The sequence below is a fragment of the Neopsephotus bourkii genome, unplaced genomic scaffold, assembly GCF_033783945.1.
Source record: "Neopsephotus bourkii isolate Nb327-2 ecotype Australia unplaced genomic scaffold, CSIRO-AGI_Nbou_v1 NB_1792, whole genome shotgun sequence".
NCBI lineage: Eukaryota > Metazoa > Chordata > Aves > Psittaciformes > Psittacidae > Neopsephotus > Neopsephotus bourkii.
The window spans coordinates 9,357,705-9,384,381 of NW_026902266.1; the positions used below are offsets into that span (position 1 = coordinate 9,357,705).

General features: G+C 36.1%; 1 protein-coding gene and 1 long non-coding RNA gene across 19 annotated transcripts in view; one reads left to right on the forward strand and one right to left on the reverse strand.

Annotated features, from left to right (window-relative positions):
• The window catches only part of SOX6 (SRY-box transcription factor 6), a 378,453-nt gene that overhangs the window by 294,696 nt on the left and 57,080 nt on the right, over positions 1-26,677 (forward strand). For all 18 annotated transcript variants that reach the window (XM_061380138.1, XM_061380135.1, XM_061380140.1 and 15 more), the window contains 3 exons: positions 16,025-16,174; positions 20,047-20,227; positions 23,149-23,339. In XM_061380138.1, the coding sequence (XP_061236122.1) occupies positions 16,025-16,174; positions 20,047-20,227; positions 23,149-23,339 (522 nt within the window). The remainder of the gene's footprint in view (positions 1-16,024; positions 16,175-20,046; positions 20,228-23,148; positions 23,340-26,677) is intronic.
• Positions 1-26,677, reverse strand: part of LOC133226503 (uncharacterized) — a 474,252-nt gene that overhangs the window by 170,209 nt on the left and 277,366 nt on the right. The window lies entirely within an intron of this gene.

A 26,677-nucleotide genomic window follows, 5' to 3' on the forward strand; every position in this document is an offset into this window, starting at 1 on the left:
GATTTCTTTTTCTTTTACTTATGCCTCTGTTTTTCTGTCTGCTGCCAGGTTGAAAAACCTAGAAAGTCTATACTAGAAGCAGCAATTGCACAACCATCTTCAGGCCTGAACTGATTTCATCCCATGTAGAATTAGGAGAATAATTATGTTTTTAGATCCCTTCAACTCAGATTGTCTACATTAGCGGCAATCATACCAGTGACATGGACATGCGTTTACTAGGAAACTCATCCACCAACTCATTTCACACAGCTCAACAAGCAGTTACTCGTAATTGCTTGTAATCCTGATGACATGAGCCTGAATGAAACTCCTGACTTCTCTCACAAAGCCCATCCATGTGCTAGCATTTTTTAAAAATAAATATCTGAAATTCTGAAATGCAAAATTTGATAAGTTTTGATAGCTATCATCCATTCAGCAAACTTGCTGTAATTAATTGCTTTTCAATGATATAATTTTATTTCCCTTATCACAGGGATTCTCTATAAGCAGCTTCTTCTTTTTATACTAGCTTTATTCCAGAATACATTTCTAAACATGAAGTGTGTGAAACTGTCTGAATTCGTGAGTAAACTGCTCTTCATATAAACCTCTCACATTTACTGTTAAAGATATTTTATATTAGCAATAAGGAATAAAAAAAATGATTTTTGGAAGAGCTTCTAAAAAGATATCAGAAAGAAATTTAAATTCTTTCTGTGAATAAATTGATTTACAGTGTCACCAGAGAAAGTAATATTATGGTAGCATAAAGTGAATGAAAAAACTGTGCTTCGATGCTACCATCTGGTTATGTTTTCATATTTTCCTGATAGATCTGGTTATATTTTTATTTTAAATAAGTTCTGCTTGTTTGCTTTCTTTGGATACAGGAGAAGGAATTTAAAATACTAGAGCCTTTGTTTGCAGATATCTTTGGAGCCATGCTTCCTGGTCCTTGCTTGCTTTCCTAGGAGAGCTAACAAGCTAACTCTGTTAACTTTAGTGCTATCCACAATTTTGATGAGATAGAATTTATGCTATAAAAATGCCAAAAGCAAATTCTAATAGAAGCAAGCACGTAAAGATTTATCTTCAACACTTCACTTTTTTGTTGAATAACATTATCCACTGGAAATTACTTTTTCAAGCAAATGAAGTTGTCCTTTGCTGTGACTGACTTTCTACTAAAGGTATTTAGGCTTAAATGAACTTTTATTTATCTCTGTAACTCTATAGCAAATATCTAATAGTTTTAAGCAGAGTATGTCACAGTTCTTTTGTAAAATTATAAAAATGTTAAATATTTTTTGCCAGTTTCCAAAGCTGTGTATTGCAACATGTAATTTGGAAGAATCACAAAGATAACTCTGTTGTGTTCTTCACTGTGCATGGTAAATAACAGGAAAATTATGATCAAAAGGTAGTATATCAGCAATCTGACAGCATTAAATGAAGGAATGCAAACCTTTGTGCCTAGGAGATTTTATTAATGTTTTTTTCTATCCTCCTATAGAGGAAATTGCTATAGATATTTGTTGAAGTTTTTACATATTGCTGCATTGGTTTTTCTTGATATTTACAATATTTTATTAAAATAGCAGATTTTGTTACTGCTCACATTTTATCTTTACTAGGAATACTTTATGTTTGTATTCAGATTTACCTCATTCAGACACTGTAGTATTAAAGCACTAACAGCGTATCCATTTGATGAGATACAAAGAAAATGGTGACTTTCTCAGCTTCACAGAGAGTGCGTTTAAATGTAAGGTCTTAGAGGTACTTCCCAGTTTCTGGGTAAAGGTGCTCACCCCATGCGGAGGTGAGACACAGAAGTACTTGGTTCGTCCTGCGTTCTGTGCTCCTGTTTCCAGGCACACAGAGGTGAGCTATGTTGCCAGGCTGGCCAGGGAAAAGAGTAAGCCAGGAGGTTGCACTGTGACAGTGCTTCTGCTCTGCAGCTGAGGAGAAAGACTCATGGTTAAACAACCTCTTATTAGGTCCTCCTCTTGAGAAAAAATACAGCAAGAAAATATACACTCGGTCTGGGCTTTGATCTTGCTTTCATAAAAAACTCAGAGAATTTGCATGGTTGCATGCAACTATTCCATTATTGTTGGTAGCAAAAAACAAGAGAATAGATACACAAAGTGGAAGAGATGAGAACAGTTAACATTCCTTTATTCCTTGTCCGAACTCAATCTAGATCAAGTAAAATGCTTGCTGGTTCTGTCATGCCTCAAGATAAATTGACAATTTTTACATATTCCTGTCTTTTAGACAAAAGATGCTGTTTTAAAGCTTCTGAGTTACTATATAGGAGTTTAAAAATATGTAATACATTCCTAAATTCACCTTATTTTTAAGTGTTTTATATGAAGAGCAGTTCTTAGAACTGCAACAAGCAATTTGTGTAACATACTTCTATGCTTTTTCTTCTTTTGTCCTTTTCTTACACTATGAAGAATTAAATCACCATAAAATTAGTAACATGAAAAGCTAAGTTGTCATGGCCTCTTCCTCCATTAGGATCAAATAATGCTAAGCATATATTGGGTAGAAGGAGTTTGGGGTTTTTTTTAATGATCACATTGTCCTTCTTGCTATTTGTCTAGAGTTTTAGTCTGGAGAGCTTCATTTGAGACAGCAAACGACCAAACTCCAGTTTTAGGATTCTGAGCATTTTGTGTTAATTTTTGTGTCTACATAGAGTGTTTTTAGCAATACATACACTGACCTATGCAACTGCAGTATCTCACTCCCATCCTCATTCAATTCCCTATTTTGTGCAGCAGTCTCAGTGTATTCAGCAGGTTGCATGCCAGCAGATGAAACAGATGTTTAGGCCATACTGGAATGGAGCAGCACGCTGCATCAGGACCTGGATTTTCCTCTTGACATCTGGATACTGCTGGGCTGGGGAGCCTGCCTTAGGCCAGGAGGCTGTAGGAGCCTTGTGGCAGTAAACATAGGGTCCTTGCTGCTCTTTAAGCGATTAGTGCACTGAAGCAGCAATAATGCTGAATTATCGCTTGGTTGCGTTCTTCTAAGGAATCTTGGGACAAAGAGATAGTCAAGGAGGAGTATTTACAGTAAAGTTGTGTTCAGAAGGACAAGACTAATTACCATGTATTAAAAATCTTTCTTTAGACTAATTTAATAGTAAGATTGTTATGGATACTTTAGGAAACTTTTTACAAAGCAGTAAAAAAATACCTTACAGAAAAACCTCCCTTTTCATTTAAAATCATTAGGATGAAAAAAGACAATATCACCTACTTTCCAATTTCATGGTCTGCTCAAATTGTATGAAACAGACAACAAAATGTGACTGACGACATGAAATTGAAGGCATACTAATGTTCATGCCTACTAGAGACAAAAATGTGAACTTCTAATAGCTGCAGAGAAGAATATTAGGTATGGAAGCTGTCTGACTTATGCATTGATTCTTTATAGTTCCACTTTATCAAGGTGAAAATTGTGAAGTATATGCTGCTACAGCCTAAATTTTCTGCTGCAGCACTTTCCTTTATAATGTGAGTTATTTAAACACAATAGGCATGGTATATTGCATGGAAATAGGTGTTTAATGTTTCATGATTACTAGCTGTTGGGCAAAATAGCATTTAGCATGGATTCCCCCCTCAAACCCTCAATAAATTTTCATTGTTAACACAAACGCATTTAAATCAGGGCCCTTCTAAACAGATTACGGCCTTTTGGAGAGCATGAGGTAATATTCTGAAGAAGACCGTTTTGTTGCTCTCATTTAACCTCCAGTATTCTAAAGGGCTTATATTTAATTAACACTGGCTAAAGGCCTGACCTGAGAGGCAACCAAAAGTGACTGAACTGCATTTTCAGATCCAGGCTGTAATCTGCTGGGAGAGGAATAATAATAATAATAAAAAAAAAAAAAAAGAAAGCACCATTTACTGAAATTCTTTCTAACTAAGCTGTATTTCAATGAGCCATTTAATGCTCAGATGGACAAAGGTATTACTTCAGTCACTGAATTGTATCAAACCCTTTCTCAGAGGCCCAGTTTAAAACTCTACAGGAAAAGTGGCTTAGCATCGTATTCTCAGCAGACCAACACTCTGTCTGTTTGGAAAGAGGAGGGGGGTGGAGAGTGAAATGAGGTGAGACACAACCGCCAAGTCAGTGAGGATTTTTGCCTCTCCCTCCAGTCAGTGGTTTCACAAGGGAATTACTCCTCAGAAAGCAAGAGCTCCATGTTCACTACAGAAGGCTTTCAATTATTATTTTTTTAATATATTTTTTTAGTAGCCGTTACTCTGTTCCCCCGGTCAGCTTCCAACCTGCCTTTTGCTTTTTTCTGATATGGGAGAAATATAGTTTTCTCTCTGGGGAACTTAGGACCCAAACCTACACTTTTACATGGCTAGATTTTTGACTCAGTCACATTGGGAAAAATAGGAAGTCTCATTTAAATATCATAGATTCTGACACTCTGAACTGAGTAGTTGCTTTATTTCAATAGAACCAATATTACATATATTCTGTAGTGGTATGATATCTAATATACTGTCTGAATTCCAATTGTATAAAAATTTTATGATAAATTTTTAATTCATATTTTTTGCAGAGAATGAAATTTTCTTTCACATACTTGCTGCTGTCTCATTAAAAATTCCCATCAGCCTCAAAGGGTGTTGCGGGTGACGTTATATCTTGGAAACTAGTCAAGGTGCTGTAAAACTAATAAACCAACTGCTTTACTTTCTAAGAGGAAACAAATATTAGAGGCAACTACCAGGTGCCAAATTACATACATTGTTTTAGCTACTTGCAGTGATTGATGATTTCTTTGAGCTCTAAGCATTGTTTCTTGGCTTTGTCCACATTTTTACAGTAAACAAGTTGTGGACAGGCAGTTGCTGAGAGATTGTTTCTAATTGTTATAATTCAATGAAATCAAAGCCATTTTATTTCTAAGGGGCACAATCTCAGGAACAATGCCTAAATGAGAGTTGCCTGCAAAGCACTGAGCTGTTTTGATGGCCATTTCTACTTCATTACATCAAAGTAGGATGAGGTCAAAAGAACAAGAAATACAGTTCCCAAATGAAACAGAAATTATTTTAAGAGCACCTTAATGCACGTGTGCCTGAAGGCAGATTTGTTTTTTATTGCACTGGTGCCTATATTTTAGTTCTGTAGTGATTCTCCTCAGTTACATGACTGTAACTGAGAGAGACTTTGGGATTGGATGCCTGTGTTGTCAGGCCATCATGATGGCGGGGATCAGGAAAAGTGAGTCAGTAGATGAAGACAGATGAAGATAGGCTGAGAAAGTTGGGGCTGTTCAGCCTGGAGAAGAGAAGGCTGTGTGGAGACCTCATAGCAGCCTTCCAGTATCTGAAAGGGGCCTATAGGGATGCTGGGGTTAGGCTTAGGGTTAGGGTTAGGGTTAGGGGACAAGGGGTAATGGGTTAAAACTTCAACAGGGGAAGTTTAGATTGGATATAAGGAGGAAATTCTTTCCTGTTAGGGTGGTGAGGCACTGGAATAGGTTGCCCAAGGAGGTTGTGAATGCTCCATCCCTGGCAGTGTTCAAGGCCAGGTTGGGCAAGGCCTTGGGTGATATGATTTAGAGCGAGGTGTCCCTGCCCATGGCAGGGGGGTTGGAACTAGATGATCTTAAGGTCCTTTCCAACCCTAACTATTCTATGATTCTATGATTCTATGACTCCATGTCTAAACATGGATCTTGCTGCAGGTGTCTTCTCATTCCACTTTCATGTGCTTGCTTGTTTGGGTTTCTTTTTTTGGTAGTGTTTTGTGTTTGTTTTGTTGGGGTTCTTTATCCCTCCCAGGACATCAGCAATCACCATGAGCCTTGGGGCTAGAATATATTATCTGTGATATCTTTATTTAAGAATAAGCTGGATGAATATTATTTAAAGAAAAATTAGTCAAATGATAATTTCATCTTCAATTTACATTTTCCATTACATTAAGAATGTAAGTAGAGATTTTAAGCTGACAATAGTTATTCAGGCTCTCCCAGTATGAGCCAATAGTATGATGAATAAAACCAAACTTAAAATAATATTGCAGGAACTACACTACATGCGAAAGTAAGTCACATACAAAAAGATCTATCATTTCTTCTGAACACATGCTGATGCGATCATTTAGGCCATTCAGTTTTTGAGCAGGACAGATGTGCTGTGGGACTCCTCTATCAAGTAATGAGAATTTGCTTCTTTAGAAGGTGAGGCAAGAAATGTAAATCTATGAAGAATAGATAGGGTCTTGCTAATCATTTTCCCCAGCAGAAGTCTGGGGCTTTGTCACTGACTTATTTAACAAATCCTCTTAACATCTGTCCAGCAGACTGTGGACCTTATTAGCAGAAAAGAGACCCACCAGATTTAGAGCCTGCTGGGTGCGTCTGCATCTTCACAGCTGTGGATTAACTCAGACTTTCCAGAAGAGGACAACCATATGGGATAATTGGTGTCATTGGGTAGCTAAAAAAAATATGAAGAAACAAATGTCGTCCAAATACAATTCACTGTTTTTACAGCCACAATTCCTAGTCTGTTTAAGAAATAAGAAAGGCAGCATTACACTAAAAAAAGAAAATCTATTCATATCTGTGTGGGAACCTAATCAGGCTCTTGTTTCCAATGACGATGGCTCCACAGTCGCACCAGGTCTGCGACAAGAATGCTCCTTTTGTGTGCCGATAATGTGGAAGCGATAAAATTTCCTATAAGAGACATATGTGTTTACATCACGAGATGTGTTATTTGACAAAATGCTTTGTTCTCTGCATATTTTCCATGCAGAGTTTCATGCTGGGTTGTTTTTCTGGAAAGCTTTGATTAGCTGGAATTAGTTGCTGAAGTAAAATAGACACTTTTGTTTTATGAGTCCTCTTGCTGAGCTGTAAATTATAGTAAAATATATAAGGAGTGACAGAAAGAAGTGCTGATTTGAACCCCTGACCCATGATCAGCATAAAAACATAAGATAACTCTTTCAAAGGACTACTGAGAGCCATAAATATTCCATGGTCCACTTAAAGTTAGGCCCTTTTAATAAAATAAAGCTGTTATTTTGTAGTACTACAACAATACAGGCTGCAGTATCTAAAATGTGTAGAGATTCTTTTCTTTTCAGTATGGGTTGGCCATTATTCATATCAGGGCAGTAGAAGTGATGAGAGTGATTTTTCTTTTTCTGAACCAGTACAATGAATTTGCAGCCTGTAAAAGGAGCTGGAAGTGGCAGACACTCAGTGGTGAAATTAGGTATCTGTTTCTTTGCAGCTTGAGAGAGAAGCAAAACAGGCAGGAGACAGGAATTGAATGAAATTTAGGGCCACATAAAAATTCCCCTTGACAATATATAGAATAGCAAGTGACAGACATTGAAATTACTGATGTTAATAGTTCAAAAAACCCTAAAGTGAATGCATATGAATAACTGGTAAAATCATTCTTTTAGCTGAGAAAGAACTTTTTTCAGCAGATGTACAACTGAACACATAGGAAAAACTGAATTCGTCTAATTCCATCTGTGACTATAAAATGTATTATTTGTATTTTCACAAATACACTTTGTTTGCACATATTGGGCTTCAGTAACTCTGAAAGCACATTAACCACCATGCGTAAATAATCACTGCAACAATCTTTGTTATTATGATATTAGTTATGATAATTCATTAGCTGCCTGTTTGCATTACACCTTAATGTCTGTTGCAAAAGTATTTGGTATGCTATTTAAGAAGTAGAGGCCATTCATGCTCTGTAACAATGAGAGGACTCTGCAGTAAGGTGATATATGGGTGTTTAAAATCTGAGTGTTATGTTCACTATGGATAGATTAGACATGTATAAACAGGGGAAAGAAAAGAATGAGTCTGTTAAAAGGAAATTATGTACATATACAATGATACATGGATTCTGTAGAGAAGTACTTGCAGTAAATTGTTACTTGTTATTTATCATATTTCTAAATGAAACACTTTTTTCTAATCATTACCCCCAACTTCACGTAGCTATACTTGATCAACACCATTTCAGAAATACCCATATAAAGCCAAATAGTTCTCAGTTTTCTCAGTTATTTAGTGTAAACCTGTGCGTCAAGTTGATGTTGCATGCTTGTTGGCTCTTAAATAGTAAGATACTATTATCTGTATGGTGGCATATGTTAAAATGAGAGAAGTATCTGGCACACAGCACTAGCAGATCTGTAAAACTCAATTTGATTTGTTAACATATTTCTTAGAAAAAAAAAGAGAAAATGCTACTGACACACCCAAAGTTTGTCAAAAGAAATCTATAAAATTGTCCTGGGTTCAGCTGTAACAGTTATTTTTCTCCTTATTAGTAGCTGGTGCAGTGCTGTGTTTTCGACTTTAGTCTGGGAACAATGCTGATAACACACCAGTATTTTAGTTGTTGCTAAGTAATGCTTACCCTGACCAAGGACTTTTCAGTCTCTCATGCTCTGCTGATAAGGAAGGGCACAAGAAGCAGTGAGGAATGGGAAACAGGACAGCTGACCCGAACTAACCAAACAGGTATTCCATACCACAGCACGTCATGCCCAGTATATAAACTGGGGGGAGTTACCCAGAAGGCCCAGATTGCTGCTCAGGCCAGACTGGGTATCGGTCAGTGGGGGATGAGCAATTGTGTTGTGCATCACTTGTGTTTATTTGGTTTTTTTCCTTTCCCCTTTTAGTTTTATATTCTCTCCCCTTTTTTTCTCCTTATCACTATTATTATTAGTGGTAGCAGCAGTGGTTTTGTGTTATACCTTAGTTACTGGACTGTTCCTATCTCAATCTGTGGGAGTTACATTCTTTCAACTCTCCTCCCCATCCTGCTGAGAGCAGGGGGGGAGGTGAGGGGAAGTGAGCGAGTGGCTGCGTTGCTCTGAATTACTGGCTGGGCTTAAACCATGACAAAAATACACTGTTTTAACAGGTAGCACCTGCACAAATATATTGTAAACCAAAAGGAAACATACACTTTTAACATTAGAGTCAAACTGTTATACTAAAGGGATCTTGTTTTAATCAGCAAAACTTTGATTTTTCCAAGTATAATTTTTTAAATTCTAGTAAGTATTGCTTTCATGGGTATGTACATTTTCTTTAACAATGTTATATGCACCTTTTCTTCTTTTTCTTTTCCTCTTCTTTTGTGTGGAGAGCACTGCTAGGACACAGATGCTGAGCTGTGGAAGGTGTTTTTCTGGTGATGGCATCTGGCTTCTTGGCAGACTCTGCAGGCAGTAGCTGCCTTCAGGTTGCTTCTGGGTTTGTCACATGGTTAAGCTGCTGATGAGTTACTTAGGCTGTCTTGCATTTCTGGATGTTGTTTTCTGTTAACCTACCTCTCATTCTAAGGATCTTCATTAAAACCATTTTAAAACAAAGACGAAAAGAAATAGATATACATAAACCAATAACCCTAATTCTTACCTTGGTGCATAGTCGAGGTCTCAACTGCAGTGCTGGTCACAGAATGTATTTGGTGCAAGACATGCTAAGACAAAAAAAAAAAAGCATTTATAAACAAGTACATATAGTTTTACTTTAGAAACAGTTCTTGCACCTAGATTAAGATGTGTGTGGAATTGTTGAGTAGAGTATTTATGCCTCTGCACTGCCTTTTGGAAAGGTTACCTTGCCTGAACTGCTGAAGGTTACACCAGTGACATCGGGCTCAGGCCAGCACTTAACCTTTATTTCCATTGTTATTATCTATGACACCCAAAACATGGGTTTTAGCGCTAACCCATTTTTCATCTGAACACAAGAAAAAAATTTTCAGAGATTCTGTTTCCTTTAATCTGTTTGACATCAAGCTTATTTTAAGCACTTCTACACCAATAATAAAAAATCATAAGCAGTCCCACGGAAGATGGTATTTTTTGTTTTGAGTAGCTTCTTTTCAGAAATGTGCTCTGGAAATAGTAAAGATTTTGCTGGGTTTGGTGAGCCTGTAAAAACCCTTTGTGATCAGACAGTTCTAAGTATTATTTTTTCATGTTATATACTCGGAAGGAAAATTCTGGAATTATAGCTTTGCAACACTACATACTAAATATACTATGGAAAAAAATAACTGCATTACCTCTTGTAGTGCAGGATTTCAACAGCACTTGCAGTCACTCCTTAGAGTTTTTCATCTTTAGAAACCAAATTGCTCATTGTCTAAATAGCTGAACTTTCATCTCTATAAATAAGATTTCAGCTTTGCACAATTCATTTAAAATGCTGACAAATAAGGATTCTCACTTGATTCTCAGTGGTTTCATTGTTCAGTTTCATTTACTGTAGCAAATGTATTTGTTGAAGATGTAATATAGGACTTACATGTTCAGTAATGAAAGAATTCAGAATTAACTAGGGCCCAAAAAATTAGCTTTTTTTTTTCTTTTATTTTTTTGAGAAAAAATAAATAAATTCTAGCACCTTTGGAGAAATAATATATGAATACAAAAAAAAAACGGAGAATGTCTTTCAATTTTGGTCATAAATCTTTTAGTAAAGCAAAGAAAAAGGGTAAATGTTTCTAGAACAAATTTCTTCTTTCTCCTTGAATCAAGTCACCTCCTACTGAATTTCTTTGTGGGGCATCTTCCAAGTACATGCATAGCAATTCATCATGCTAGGCCAGCCCTCATCACCTGCACTCTGATTATCTGCTATGCTGACTATTGAAACCACTCTCTTATTTCCATATTTCACATATGGCTTTGTGGTAGTTTCTTGAGAATTCTGCTGCAAATAATGGCATCTGAATTATATCCCCACCTCTGTAACCAAATTCTCCCTCACCAGCACAGTCAGCTGAAATGTCTGTAGCCCTTGCATTTTTGTTCTCATATATTTAAGTGTAGCTTCTCCCTTTGTTTCCTCCCTGGGCTCACATATCTAAAGAAACAGCCTCCCTCCTATACAGCAGTTGATCACTTCCTCTTTATTGAAATATCTTCTCTAAACAAACTTTTTGCATAAGCCTGTCACTGACAAGCCACTGGCAAGAAGGTTATGATTATCATAATTCTGAGTTAGGTAGTGAAACAGCCTGTCACAAAGTTAGCAAGCTGTTGTCATTCCAAACATCCCTTAACTGTGTTAAGGCCCATTTTATTTTCCTCACCATGCGTTACTTCTTTAACATTCAGGTCTCCAAATTCTTCACCTTTATTCATTCATTTAGACAGATGCTGCAGCCTAAGAGCTAAGCATCAGTATTCCTTTTGGGGGAAAAAAAAAAGGAAACACCTGGTGCACAGAAAGCTTTGCTGTGTGCTCATTTACTGTGTTCAATCTCATTCAGCAGTGCACATGTCTAAGAATGTTCTAGGCCTGTGTGCAAGTGAAAAGTCATAAGGGGAAGGGACGTGAGCTAATGGAAGAGTTTTGGTTGTTGAAACCTAGTTGAAAAAATTAGTTTGAAAACAAATGGTGAAACCTGAGAGAAGTGTATAAGCTTAGGACCTTTGTCTTCTGGCAAGGCATGAATGAACGCTGACAGTGATGGCAGTTATCCTGCTGTATCGTGAAAATACCTAACAAACACATTGTGAAACTTAGACTGCATTAAGAAAGGTTTTAACATTTGGCTTAGTCAAGATGCTCTATTATTAGTTCACAGCTTTGGGGGGAAATTTTGTATTATGGATAATACTTTTTATGAAAAGAGTGAAGTGCAAATAATTCATTAAATGCCATAGGTAATTTCTGAAGTAGAAACTAAAATCACCACCACCCTGATTATTTATTTTTTTTAGTTATTCAGTTCTTCTCAGATGTTAGCTCTAAGCTATAGCAAGTGGTCAGTATGAATTCTGCTGTTTCCAGGTAAAAAATCAGTTTGTACTTGCACTCTGCTGTACACATGGTGAGTACAGCACTTTCCCACTCTTCTCTAATTTTTTTTTAGGTAGATGAACATCATGCTGACTCATAGTGACCTCCAACTTTCAGAAATTCCCCTCAGATTTTTAGTTGATTACAGCTGGAATAGAGTTTCAGTAATAAGTGCTTAAGGCCATAAGACTGTAAGTTCATAGATGCCTAAATGTGAGACTTCAGTTGCCATTGCCATAAGTGAGACTTGCAGCATTTCAAAATCCCACTCTTCAGTGTCAGATCATGACACTAGAAGAAACCTGGCTCTGAAAACTGTAAAACTATATCCTTGTTCACATACCTTAAGTGAGCCGGTTTCCAAAATTCTTAACTGTTCAGGAGCACTCAGCAGTTCAAAATCAGGACTACTTATATTTAGATGCTGGGAACTGGATTGTAAGAATCTTGCTTAGTGACCTTTTAAAAAAATGAAAACCAGGCTATACATTCTTTAAGGCTTCTTAAAACAATCATGGATACTTGATGGTTTTGAATATCTGATTTGTAATCAAGACCTTCTGATTCAGTCGCTGGCATAAACATTATGAAATGCTCTTCTATTTATGTGTTAGACATACATTGAAAAGAAGGTATGTTTTAGTGTTTGAGGTAAGTTAATTTTTTTAGTCCCTACTCAATAGCGAGTAGGTTAGAATTTCAGTTGAAAACATTTTCATTGAAACTTTTGCTTTTGATTATTAGCAATCAACATTCATTCAGTGTTTGGCCTTTTTTGCTTCCTTAACCTTACAAATAAAATCTTTGGAAGCTGACCATCTAATATGTGAGCTCCTAAATTGTCATTTTGAGCCACAGCAGTGGTATTTTCAAAAATAATAATTTTACCTCTGCAAAGTTGGCATGTACATATTTTCTCAGACTGGCTAACTCCCCATGCAAACTGGTATTTAAAAGAAGTTGCGCAGCTTCACAGTCCACATTGCAGTGTTTCTAGTGCTGGTGCAAATTCTTGCAAGACTTGCACCTGTTTCTGAAGCAGCTTTGTTTTAAGCAAACAAGAAAGTAAATTATTGTTACCTATTTTTATATTTGTTTTAATGCTGTAAAATAAATTTATAGAAATGCCAGGCTAACGCCAGTACTATGACTTTGAAGTAACTCAGTGATGAATTATACACACACACACACGTACACACACACACACACATAGAAATGACAAAACTTTCTTTTCTGTCTCCCTTTAGAACTATTTCTTCCTCACACTACGCACAGTACAGCCTGGGGAAGGAGTTGTTTATAACATAAATTAAACATACTGGGGAGGGAGTGGTTTATAATTCTAATTTTATTTGGCTTTTAATGTTTGCATTTCCAGAATCATTTTCCTAGGTAGTCACTATAACAGCCTGCTTTTCTTGTTGCCGTCCCTGTGACCCTTAAAGTGTTGTGGGCATTTCAGTTGCCAGTCCTGCTGGGACTCAGGTATCAGTTCACTTGTGAGCCCTGCTCTGGCCAGCATCTGTGACGCTCTCTTTTTGTTGATCTTGAGATGCCTGGCCAAGATACATCTGCACAGTGGACCGCAGCTTTTAGAGATGATAAACACACCTTGTGTATGCATGCTGAGTGTCAGTGCTGACAGCCAAGGAGTTGAGGGGCAGCCACTGTGAGGAGAGGCAGCTGAGGGGTGCCCTGTGCCAGACCCATCCCAGTTCTAGCTGGTTCCTCAGCAGCCCCACTACAGGCACCTTGTGAGGAGCAAAGAAGAGTGGGAAGAACAGCCCTGCTGGCAGCCAGGCAGAGTGGGAGGAGGTGGAGAAGTCAGCAATGGAGTGTAGTTGAGCTGGGCAAAATGGTGGGCATTGGGAGTTTTAGTTTTTGCCATCCAGCTCCATTGTAATTGGCAATAAATTAAACTAATTTTCCCCAAGCCAGGTTTGTTTTGCCTGTAATTGTAACTGGTAAGCGATCTTCCTGTCTTTACCTCAAACCATGAGCTTTTTCATCTGATTTTGTTCCCCGTCCTGTTGAGGCAGCTTGCTGGGTAGCTGGCACCCAGCCTGGGTCAGCCCACCACACTTTGCTTCATTGACTGTGGCAGGGGGCTTAGAACTAGATGGTCTTAAGGTCCTTTCCAACCCTAAACATTCTGTGATTCTATGATTTACTTTTCTCTAAGAAGGACTGAATATTTTGACAGAATATTTCATACCCCACTTTTTTTTTCACCCTGATGGCTTACCAGAGAAGAAAATCCTTTTGAACTTTACTTGATAAACCTGTGTTTGTTTTCACACAGAATTCCTTTTCTGCTCTTGAAAATACAGTGCACACTATATTGAGTGCTAAAGTTTTAGTCTACTTTTAGTAAAATCTAAGTAATCTCCCCCAGATAGTTCAAGTAGATGCTAAACAGGTTACTAAATAAAAATAATTTAAAAAAGTTATAAAACCCAAGAATAAGTGTTTTTAATAGACAAAGTACAGAACAATAAGAAAGCCATTATAATCTTTGGGTTTTGTCTTTAAATTGTATTCAAGTTTATTGTATCTTCTTTTTTGTAGTACACTGCCTGGTTATTTCTGAGCTCAGAATGTGCAGGCTTTCAGAAGTTTGTGAAATGTGCTTCTTGCTCTCATATAAGCCGGGCATTCTATTAAGCAAGCATAGATTTACATGAAGAATATGCTAAAAGGGTTACGATCCCAGTAGGAGGGGAAAAAAACCCCAAACCAAACACTTATTATTGTGTACTTACTATTGCTTCATTTTCATTCTCCAGGATATCACTTGAAATAAATATTTGTATTTTAAATCTTTTCTAATTTTCTAGCACAGGAAAATACAGTACCTTAGCCAAAATATTTAAACACCATTGATTTCAAAATAGTAGTCTGTGATCCTTTTGTAGCCTCTGTGTGGTATTGAAAAGGGGTGGCAGGAAACTAACGAACAAACAAACAAACAAGAGTTTTAATTTGTCACCCAGAGTTCTGACTCCCTCTCCTGCTCACATTTGTCTAGCCACTGAGTCACTGAGCTTACAGCATTGTGTAACTTTCATTTCTGTGGAGGCTTGTTATATTAGAGAAGTTGTTCCAAAAAAAGCAACAATTATGACATAAGCGCATCTGGTTCTTGCAAATTATTCTTTATTAAGCTTTCATTTAATTACATGTGCTGAAAGGTCTGCTTTTGATTACTGTAATTTTTTTTATTTGTCCATCTGAATGATAGTGATGTTGGAAATTACATACAACCCACCTGGCTTTTTTTCTCACTAATAAGGCAAAGTTTATATAGTTCTATGTGTAGAAGAGGGACTAGGATCTTCTCTGTTTATGGCAGAAGAATTATTGCTGATGTTAATTCAAGGTGAGGGTTTAAATTTGGTCACTGTAAGGAAATTAAACCTATTTGGTTTTGTTCAGTAAACCCTTTAGACTGGTAGGAAAACTTTATTTTAATATACAAGTCTTCTATTATGTTTCAACTTTTGAAAAGTTTCATGAGGGTATTTTTGTATTTCCGTCAGAATTAGCAGGAAATTTTAATGCCCTACATTCCTTATTAGCCCTTACAGAATTTACAACAATCACTGTACACTGAGACGGAGACATACCTTGTTGCCTATTTTAATTTTTATTACTATCTAGAGAAGATGCACCACTGCCTTTTAGTAGCAAATGATTCCCATGTCAGGTCATTGTAGAGATTCTGGAATTGGTGTGTATTTTCTGGCTAAGAACAGAAAAACCTTAAGCGTTGTTATTTCTGACAGGGGTTTATGCCTCCTTTTCATAGATAGCCTCATAATTTTGCCAATTTTGTTTTTAATATTCAGGCATAGTATAACCTTTTGCTCATTGCCATGACCATGGCAAGAAGGGGGAAAAAACCAACCAACCAACTAACCAACCAACCGACCATCCGCTGAAAGTCAAACTGAAAAGATATTGGTGTTTGGTAGGATTTTTCTTGGAAAATTTTTTTTTTTTAATAACAAGAAGGGAAAAGCCACAAAAAAAGAAAGTGCTGAAAATTATCTGTAATTCCTTTAAGAGAAGACACAGCAGGGCAACAAAAATTATGTACATTTACAGCCTCTTTTTTAAGGAATTTTGCAGGAATACTTTATATATTTTCTTGTCTTCCAGCAACTGTATGCAGCTCAGCTGGCAAGCATGCAGGTTTCTCCTGGAGCCAAAATGCCATCTACTCCACAGCCACCAAATACAACAGGAGCACTCTCACCCACTGGGATGAAAAATGAGAAGAGAGGGACCAGCCCGGTAACTCAAGTTAAGGTATATTTCAGTAAAGGGAAAAGTTGGTGTCTGAAAAGGGTAGTGAAATTAAATTGTCTATTTAATTGGTTTACAGTTGGAAGTTGAACCACATGAAAGTTCTTCAATATTCAAATAAAATGTTCAGTTTTAGCACTGTATTATCAGCATAGAGAAGGAAAGGGAAAGCATTCACTTCTTGCTTCCAAAAATAACAGGCATCCCTCTTTCTACCACAGGCAGAATACAGATTCATCAGTAAAATGTGATATTGTCAAGATTTCAGTCTGTAATCTTGTAATATATGTGCATGAATGGCGTCCATTTCATGAATTGTTTCACACTGAACTTCTGAGTATCTTAAAATGCGGTGCTAGCTCATATTGTTAGGGCAAGAGAGAGACTGTAGATCTTCTAATTATTTTACAAATCTCTGACTTCATTAACTCTACAATTTTGGAAAAGGCCATACATAAAAATAAGTCAGGAGTCCAGGGAAAACTGTGTCACTGCAGATTGATTTGACTTTTGCTGATTTCACACAGCTGCTGACAACCAGGCTGCTCCTTGTTGGTTTTGCGCCATTGCTGAATGCTTGTGCCTGCTTATTCTCACTTGCTTGGAACCAGGCAGCTACAACATGGCATTTGCCAGCAGCTTGAAATGAACATCATACACCCCTTGAAATCTGTGGTGCAGCTAGTACCTCTGGGTGGAACTGCCTGGCTGTTACTGCTGTGTTCTCCTGTGGTTGATCTGAATTTCATGTGACTTGATACCCTCAGAAACAATTTACTTCAAACTGTAAAAAAAATCAACATTCAGATGTTTTACCAGTTTGAATGATAGTGCTACAAATGCAGAACTATTGAAATAGGTGTAAAAAAGACATAGTGACTTTGTGGAGAGAGAGAATGTGGTATTTTGCTTGCTGCTAACACCTTACAGGCACACAATCCTTAGCCTCAAATCGGCCTGGGAAGATTTTACTCACTTGAGGTGATTTGGGTTTTTTATATATATATTTTTTTGACATGAGACTAAAATATCATTCGTTTTTTCATTATCATCAATCATTGTGGTAAAGTGGGGGTGAGTGGGTAATTCTGCCTGAGCTGATAAATTTCCATGACACTTTTTTGCTAGGCTGAGAGTACTAATAAATAAAAACTATTCCATTATGTCCAGACCTAACATTTATTTAGCAAAGCGTTCGTTTTACTTAACTGTAGATGTGTATTAGTCTAATATTTTACCTCTTGTAATTCAGTGCCAGGCTTGAGAGCAGTCAGTGAAGTTTACCACATATGCAGAGTTCGTTATGGTGAATACGGAAGCCACCAAAAGCAAACCCCAACTGTTCCAGCAAAGTTGCCATAGTATAGTGATACCTAACACCACCAATTTATGGTATTGAGAATATACTACTGACTACTTTAATGTGAAAAAAGTAATTTCATAAGTGAGTGAGCCAAATGGATCTACACCAAACCAAACCTTTACAATATGAGTAAAATTTTCCCTGGTTAAATTCAAGCACATATCTTCTTGAACAAAGACCAATACCAATACCATTTCAGCTTTGTGGCCAGCTGAGTCCTATTAAAGAATTGACCACATGCAAATTCTTGGGGGTTTCCCTACATAATTTCAGTTGAATGGACTTAAATATGTTAATGAAAAAAAAGAACCCTTTTTATCCTATTGTATTAAGCACAATATTGCATCAAAAATATTAAAAATAAACTACAAGTGCTTTGCGTGGGTAGATACCAATGGCTAATGAAGAAATTAATTATTGTTATAAAAGCAGTACCTATATGCTGCCTTTGACAGTTGTTACCTTCATAAGAAATGACAGTTTTGATGGTCACGCGTTGCTTCCTCTATATTTCCATGCAACCTCTATATTTTCTCTGTTTTAAATAGCTATTTGTATAAACTACATGTATTATTTATACAACTAATAGAATTGTTTTACAGGAGTCAAATCTTTCAAAAAGTAATGATAGGGGCTTTTTAAGTCAGTGACCAGAATGTTTTCCAGCTTTTCAGTTGCCTTGCATAAATGAGAATGTGATCTATGGAGTACAGACAGGTTCTGGCAGAGGTTTTTTTTCACATGATCATATCAGTACTAGGCAGAAAATTACTGAGAAATTGAACATGGTAGCATAGATTCATATCTGTACACGCTCACAGTATTCAGTCTGGCAAACTTTATAGTCTGAAAGGGGCTCTCAACTCTCACAGATACTTACTGAAGCCACTTTGTATCCATGCAAGGAAAAAGCTTTCATGTAAACATGGCCAAAAAGCACAATGAACTATGTCCCTTATACCTTTGTGCTTCTGCTTTCACTTGGACTCTGAACAGGTGTGGACATTCATGCACACTGCAAGGTCAGAATGAATAAAAATGTCATGCAGTTTTATGGAAACAGTTCAACAGTGAAGATATAATGGCATTATAAATACCTGTTTGTTACATTTTCATGTTTAATGCATTGTGTATGATCAGATGTAATTTGCTAAATCACTGTGTGACAGTAAGGAGAATAGAAAGGATGAGAAAATGTACTGTATTATTTGTGTTATGACATATTTCTAAGCTTTGAAGTGATCAGTGCTGTGCTGTAAAATATGGACGATGTTCTCTTATATCCAGTATATTTCTGCTTTGGGCATATTTTAAATGAGGGATCTGCCTTAGTGGGTTCTTTAATTACAGAAAATCACTGTTTTGTGATTTTCCAAATGCTCTGTCTTGTTTAACATATTAAGCAAAAGGAACAAGCTCAAAGAATGGGAAGAAGGTTATATTGTGAATATCTATCCTGATCAAAGAAATTAATTGCTTGAATAAGTCTTTCAAAAATTAAGATATTTCTTAGATGGGCTTACTCTGTGGTAGTACTGAAATGAGATACATGCCAGGGAGAATTTCTTCCATAATTACATGTGGAAAGTATAGAAAGATATGAAAGTGCTGATGCTGGATTTACATACTCTTAAAAAGTATTCCATGTCTTTATGCAGATAAACATACAGACACAGTACAGGTTGAATGCAGCAGAAGTAACTACAGAATATAGAAATAATTACAGAAGTATCAAACAAGAAGCAGAATAGCATTTATGTGAAAAAAAACCCATTGATTTTACATAAATTGTCAAAAATACATGACATTTGAATTGCAAAACATTGTAAAATATAAAAAAATAGTAGAAAATAAAATATATTCTGAAATGCACATAGTATGTATTTGCTACTGTAGTAAGTCAAGGAATTTGAATTCAGTTAAATTCTCCTGTTATGGGGGAACAGCATAAATTATTTTACTAAACAAAACCCTGCATTCAAAATAAGATACATGGAATGTATAAGTTTGCAGCAGCATTAAGTGTGGGAGAAAGAACTGTCAGGATTTCAGAATGATTCTTTCATAGAAGTACTTCTGATTCCTTAGTTTCTAATACATTTAAAAATAAGCTACATGAATTATTTTCATAGTGCCAGAAACTTTTCAAATAAAACCAATGCAAAAACATTACTGAGCTGCTGGAAATTTTAAATAATTCTTTGTAAATGCCCCAGGTTAATTTAGATCTCTGAAAACACATTAGGAAATTAAGCTGTAATGTGAGCTAATTCGAATTTTAATTTGGCAAAAGGAACGATCCAGCCACATAGTTAATGTAAATAGAAGCATAACACAGAGAAATTAATGAGGTTTCCTTTCTGTGAATCTTAAAGGAGGGAGATAATTAGCTTCTTTTGTTATTATTGTGGGATAATGTGGTATTGTCTTCGAGGTGTAAAGTAACTACTGCTTGTAAAATGATATGTTCATTTGTCTTTTCTTAGTAATTATTTACATTAAACTCTTGTAGGATGAAGCAGCCCAGCCACTGAATCTTTCAGCCCGACCGAAAACAGCTGAACCTGTCAAATCGCCAACATCTCCAACACAGAACCTCTTCACAGCTAGTAAAAGCAGCCCAGTGACAGTGATGAACAAGAGTGGCATCCCTAGCCCACTCAGTGGGTCTCTGGGAAGAGGATCTTCTTTAGGTAACTAATCTGTCCTGGGGAAAGGAGAAAACTGGCAACTGTTCTACATGAAATCTCAACTTGAGCATACTTCTGAATTATGTAGATATCTGAGCCTAAATTTCCATTTAAAATGAGAAAAAAAGAATTCCAAGAAAACTTTTCAAAGAACTCTTGAATGCCAAGGTTGTACAAGAGAACACAAAGTGATGCACCAGTGATGTGTGTCTACAAGAAATACAGCCAATAAACATAAAACATAAGAAATACACATACGATCCATAGAATGACAGAATTATAGAATGGATAGTGTGGGAAAGGACCTTAGAATCATCTAGTTCCAACCCCCCTGCCATGGGCAGGGGAACATTCCACTAGACCAGGTTGCTCAATGCCCTGTCCAACCTGGCCTTGAACACTGCCATGGATGGAGTATTCACAACTTCCTTGGGCAGCCTGTGCCAGTGCCTCACCACTCTCTCAGTAAAGAATATATACACATAAGTAAATAGAGATACATATATAAAACATGTAAAAGAGATTTGTATAAATATCTTCCCCAATGACATCAACTGGGTGTATACATGCAAAGTTAACTTTTGAATTTTGACCTCTGGATTAAATAAAAAAAAAAACAAAACACCTTTGCATGCACATAGAGCCTAATCATGACTCATGTGGTTAGTGCAACAGTGTAACATACGTTTAAATAAATAAGTTTTCAAGCACTTTGTTGAATCAGGGTCAGAGAACATTCAGTAAATCCACGGTTTATAGCAAATCAGATGCCAGCAAGAAGGTAACTCCAAATGTGGTTTTCAGCTATTTTGCCCAAATATAGGGGATAGCAATCTAAAAGAAACCTAGTTCTCTGTATTCTGGGAATTAAGTTAATCTTAGAAAGACCATATGCTGAATATATATATATTTATTTATGTGTATATATATATATAAAACAAAAATAGAAAGGCCAGCATATTATTTGGGGGGGGTTTAATTATTGTTCATGTTTTTGTTATTTGTTCACCTATCTCTCAAAATTTTGTTAATTCATATGGTTGCAAATAGGGAATTTTTGACCTATGTTCAAGATTCTTTAATTAAGAAATAATGCTTATTAAGTAATGAAATAAAAAATGATCTGAAACAATGTATGAAGACTACCTTAACCAGTCAAGAAACAGAATCAAGAGCTGCAAAATGTAGATGATCATCCCTAAAGTTCAAATAGTATATTTTAACAGTGACTAAATACTTACTACAGACCACTTATTCACAATCTGTAGCTCAAGTGTACTTGTAAAATATATAGAAACACTTGTGAATAATGAACAGATATGTTAAATACATACATTAAATGTATCAAAAGTATGATTTGTTCCATTCCCAAAACACTTGTGAACATCATGATCTCTGAAAGATACCTTCTTCAGCTAGATAGATATTCTGTCAATTTATTTGCAGCTATCACTGCACTAACATTATAAAGTGGTGTATCAGTTTGAAGTCATAGACCATTCCAGAAAAATGGCTAGAGAAGATATGCCAAAAATCAGGAATCAGCTTCGGAGTTTGTGCGCCATTTTTGCTATGAATTGAGATGATTGGGAGTCTAGGTCTCATTAAAAGTCACACAAATATGGTTCCCAACTTACTTAGGCTCCATAATGGAACTTAGATGCTGAATATGTTCACAGCATTGGAAATTATACCAAGCAAGGACAGTGCTTGTTCTCTAATATGTTGCTTTTATTTTGGAGCATTCAGGCAGAAAACATCACAGATCCATCTAAAGCATCACAGTTTGCATCTCTACTCATCTAGACCACAGTATTAAGTCAACTGTTTGGTTCCCAGGATAAAGCATGACAAACCATTAATTTTAACCTTTTTTCTTTTAAAAGAATTCAGGGTCCTTTGAGGTTGAATTTGCTATATTTTGCTCAGCTGAACTTCAATGAAGTCATAAGAGTATGAAATTTATCTTTAAAGGAGAATTCGAAGTCTTAGCCTGTTTGTTTGTATGTGTTTTTATAGTGGACTGTTAGTAAGTACAAAAATCTAATAAATTCAGAGCTTTTATAGAAGACATTTTCTTGTCAGGCAAATGCACAGGTCATGCACAGACTTTGATTGCTCAGAATTTCCTAGCTAGAATGTATACACATAAATCTATGTGCAGTATAGAGGATACTTCCATGTATGAAAGGTTGAAGTTCATCACAGCAACAGAAAACAGTCACCAGCTAATTGCTGTCATCTGTTCCCAAATCAGAAACTGTATCTGACATACTCATCTTTACCTATATCATGCATTTTAAGATGCAACAGGAATATTTTGTATGAGTCTGATGCATGTTTAAAAGTTTCTCTTTCTCTCTATAGTGATGGAAAGAGACCCATTTTTTTTCTACTTATTTAGAGCTTTAGACTCACGTTAGGGTAATAACAATCTCTGTCCCCCAAAAGTCACTGTGGGTGCTTCTGAAATTGAAGGCCAGATCTCTGGAGTGATGGTTATATTGACAAAGAAATTCTAAAAATTAAAATAGAATTTTAATTACTTTCATGGTGAAGAGAACAAGATTTTTTTTTCTCCTTCTTTGTTCATTTTATTAATTATTATTAATAAGTGAAAGGATTCCCACTTAACCTTCTGTATACTGTTGTCTTAAACACACATTGAACTTGGACTTCATGAATATGCTCAAATACTTCCATAAGAGACTATGCTAAGACTTCAGGGGTTGTACTTATAACAGCAAAAGAAGAGCACAGACTTATAAATTGCTAGATAAATTCAGCCTTCAAACAGACAACAATTGCCACTCCTCCTCCTTTTGTTAGTTGAGTGCAGCTTTAGCAGTATGACAGCTGAGTGCTTACCCCAGATTCTAATTTGGATAATTAGCTAAATAAAGTTATTATCTCTCTGTTTATAGATATCCTTTCCAGTCTTAATTCACCTGCCCTATTTGGGGACCAGGACACAGTAATGAAAGCTATTCAGGAGGCTCGAAAAATGAGAGAGCAGATCCAGAGGGAGCAGCAGCAACAACAGCAGCCGCATGGTGTTGATGGAAAATTGCCCTCTATGAATAACATGGGTCTAAACAACTGCAGGAATGAAAAGGTAATGTCTCCCTTTACCGCACAGTCTGTCACTCACTCTTCCCTGCAAATAGCTTCTTATTTCTATATGAAATTCCTTTTTAGAACTTTTAGCCACCTCTGATTTCATGTTACATACACTTTGTCACTTCACAATACTGTGCTACAAACTTCTCTATGTTTACATGACAGCATTCAAAACACCATCCCTGTGCACTCATTATTAAGCTGTAAGCATGCATATAACAATGTGGAAATTGAATTGGATGAAGCTACAATTGTCTGTAGTCACTGGATTTTGAATTGTGCTTTTGAGAGTGACTGGATTGATAAATATGGCCAGTTACATACTAGCATGGTTGAATATTACAATGGTGTTGAATGTATCTGATTGTGCTTGAATCTATAACTCAGTTGCAACCAAGTATTTAGGCTCAAAACAGTGCTTTTGGCTCTTAGTTTCAGTGGAAAATTAGAGATCAAAGTTCTTTGTTGAATTTTGGCTGTAGTTTCCAAACACTAAAATGAAACGGGGCACTACAATATAACGGTAAATGAGAGAAAGTGATGGGACAATGCAACCAGCATTGGACTGAGCATGATATCATATCTGGAAGGTGAGGAAGCTGTTTTTATCATATACACTTTAAGAACCCCTCAGTGGACAAAGAAGGATCTTGGAAAATTCTTTGTGGTGTTCTGCTCTGTGGCCTTTCCAGGGTCTACAAGATCTGCTTCAGGAGCAGGTCTCTGTGTGTGTAAGAACACCAGTGAACATGGAATCAGGCAATTGGCTGGGCTATAAGGCAGCCTTTTGATGAAGAATGCTTCTCTGTTACCTTCCCTAGAGGTGGCTTATGCTTCAAAAAATACAGCACACAAGTTACTTTTCACCACTTACACAAAATCTGTTATATACCACAATACTCATTCCTGTTAACTAGAGAGGGAAAAATATTATCCCGGTAATCACTATGGCATTGGCAAGTAGGAACAGCTATGATGCAATTTAGTAATGAATGAAAAGAAAACTGACGCATTCATTAGCCTATAAAGCAACTTGTGTTTCAGACTATTTGCTGGGGGGGGAAAAACACAACAAAACAAAATGAAAACCAAATAAAAACCCAAACCCCAAAACAAAAAAGTGAAAAACTGATAGCTTTCAATGCCTATAATTCATTAATTAAAATTCTGTGATATATCTGTATATTAGAGGGTAGGCTCTTTGTATCTTCAGGGAGGGAAGATTATATTATACTCTAAAAACTAACAAGAATTTTTAGTCCTGGTTGAGTATAAGACTTAGTAGAATCTTAGCTATATCTTAAACCATGAATTTAACGATACTATGATTTCTCCTCAACCTACAAGGAAATACTCGGTGAGTAAATGGATTCTAGCAAGGCACGGAAAGGCAAAGAAATGTTGTAAACAGACCCATCAAACATTGATACATACCTTTTAATCTACCTTTTGAATTTTGCTTGATAGGTTGTTTGCTGTACTCAAAACAAGCTAAAAGCTCAGTGTCTATGAAAAAGACTTCCACACAGGGTTAACAATGCTTTTACAAGTCAAATTCGGAGGCTAATAAATATTTATTTCCTCTAGCATTAGTTTAAATATCAACATTGAAAAACTCATTTAATACAGATTGATACTATGAAAAAAACAAAGAAATTAATAACTGATCAAGCAGGTCATATTCTAACAACGCTCTAATTGTAAAGTCAGTGTTTGTCTTAACTAACTAAGAGGTAGGGTATTAAAGGCCATGTTATAAACATAAAATGTCACACCTATGATCATTATTTAGAGTTTATAAAATTATGCTTTTTTAAAAATAGATTTTGTGAGTTTCAGTGGCTTGACATTTAAATATCTCTAATACACTATAAGGGCTATTAAAATAATTCTTAACATTTGATTTTGCTTTGAAAAATAAGTATAAAAATTGCATCCACTTATTTATGAGATCAGCCCCTGCGTATTTTCAGTACCATGTTTGTCTTGTATTCAGTATAACAAGTTTCTGTTTCATCTTTCACCTTTTAAAAGCAGAGTCAGTAAATATTTCAGTGAATAATCTGAAATTTCTTTTTCATGCAAGTTACTAGCAATGTACAGATTGATGTAGAGCATCCAAACTGAGGTTATACAGCAGGCAGGCAAAGGGAAAGAATTTTTATTTTTATTTGCAAACATAGCAGAGTCAATTGGAACTCTTTAACAAATATACACAACATCCTCCTCAAATGCCATCTTTTATGGAGAGACTTTTCATAGTAGTACTTGCAATTTTTAAAACCAAAGAATAAAATAGCAGCAAGGAAATCTGTTTTTAAGTCTCTCAGTGCCCTTTTATAATCCTGCTGGGTTTATTTATTGAGCATGTACTGTACAGTGAACCATTAAGGCAGGAAAAAGTTGTAATACATTCTCTGGTTTTACCTTTGGTATGCTGTTCTGTTATCTTTGCTCTGTAGATGCAAGAAAAGGCAGAGTTTACAAAAACGGAGTATAAATCAGTCATTTTAAATGATGATATATCCCCACTCTCTCTCCTAAAGAAAATAAAAGAATTAAGTCAGTCATGAGTACTTACTAAGGGAATGTATTTATATTTTATAGCAAGTATAAAATACATTAAAACCAGAAGCATCCTTTGCACAAACGGAATTCTAGAATACTTTTTTTCCCCCTTTACTCTCTGCCTTTTACTATTTACATTATGTTATATTTCTTATACTTTAAAAATGCTGGGGAGAATGATCAAAATGGGGGAGGAGATGATAGATCAATTCAAAAAACATAATGTTGAAGTAACTGTATGCCAAGAAGACTGTGTGAATAGTTTGTCTCTTAATCCCAGTGAAGCTTTGATAACTTGAATTTGATTTTGGATTGGTTTCTTTTGACAAATCGGTACCCTATGTTTTCAGGACCAAATTTTCAGAAATTGGGTTCAGGTAATTAGACTCATATAGATTAGTAGCTAGAAGCTGGCACCAGAAAAAGATGACAAATTAATTGCCTGCAGCTGGTTTAAAATACTATTGAGTTCTGGTCACTTGCTGGTCTTCAAGTTCAGATAGCTGATAACAGTTTGTTGTGCAAATGATTGCGCTTACAAAATTATGTACATAGCTTCAAAGCCTGGGCTTAGGCCTTTTTGAAAATGTGTCATTTAAATCTCAAAAAGCTTTGTATTTGGTTAGAGACACAGAAATGAAAGTTGCCTCTGTTCATATTATGCTCTTCAAAAAGTCTACAAAGCTTTAAAAGTACTCACAAAGATTCACTCATCAGAAAGGCCAAAACAAAAACATGCAGTTCTCTGGCACAGTCCAACTTTGT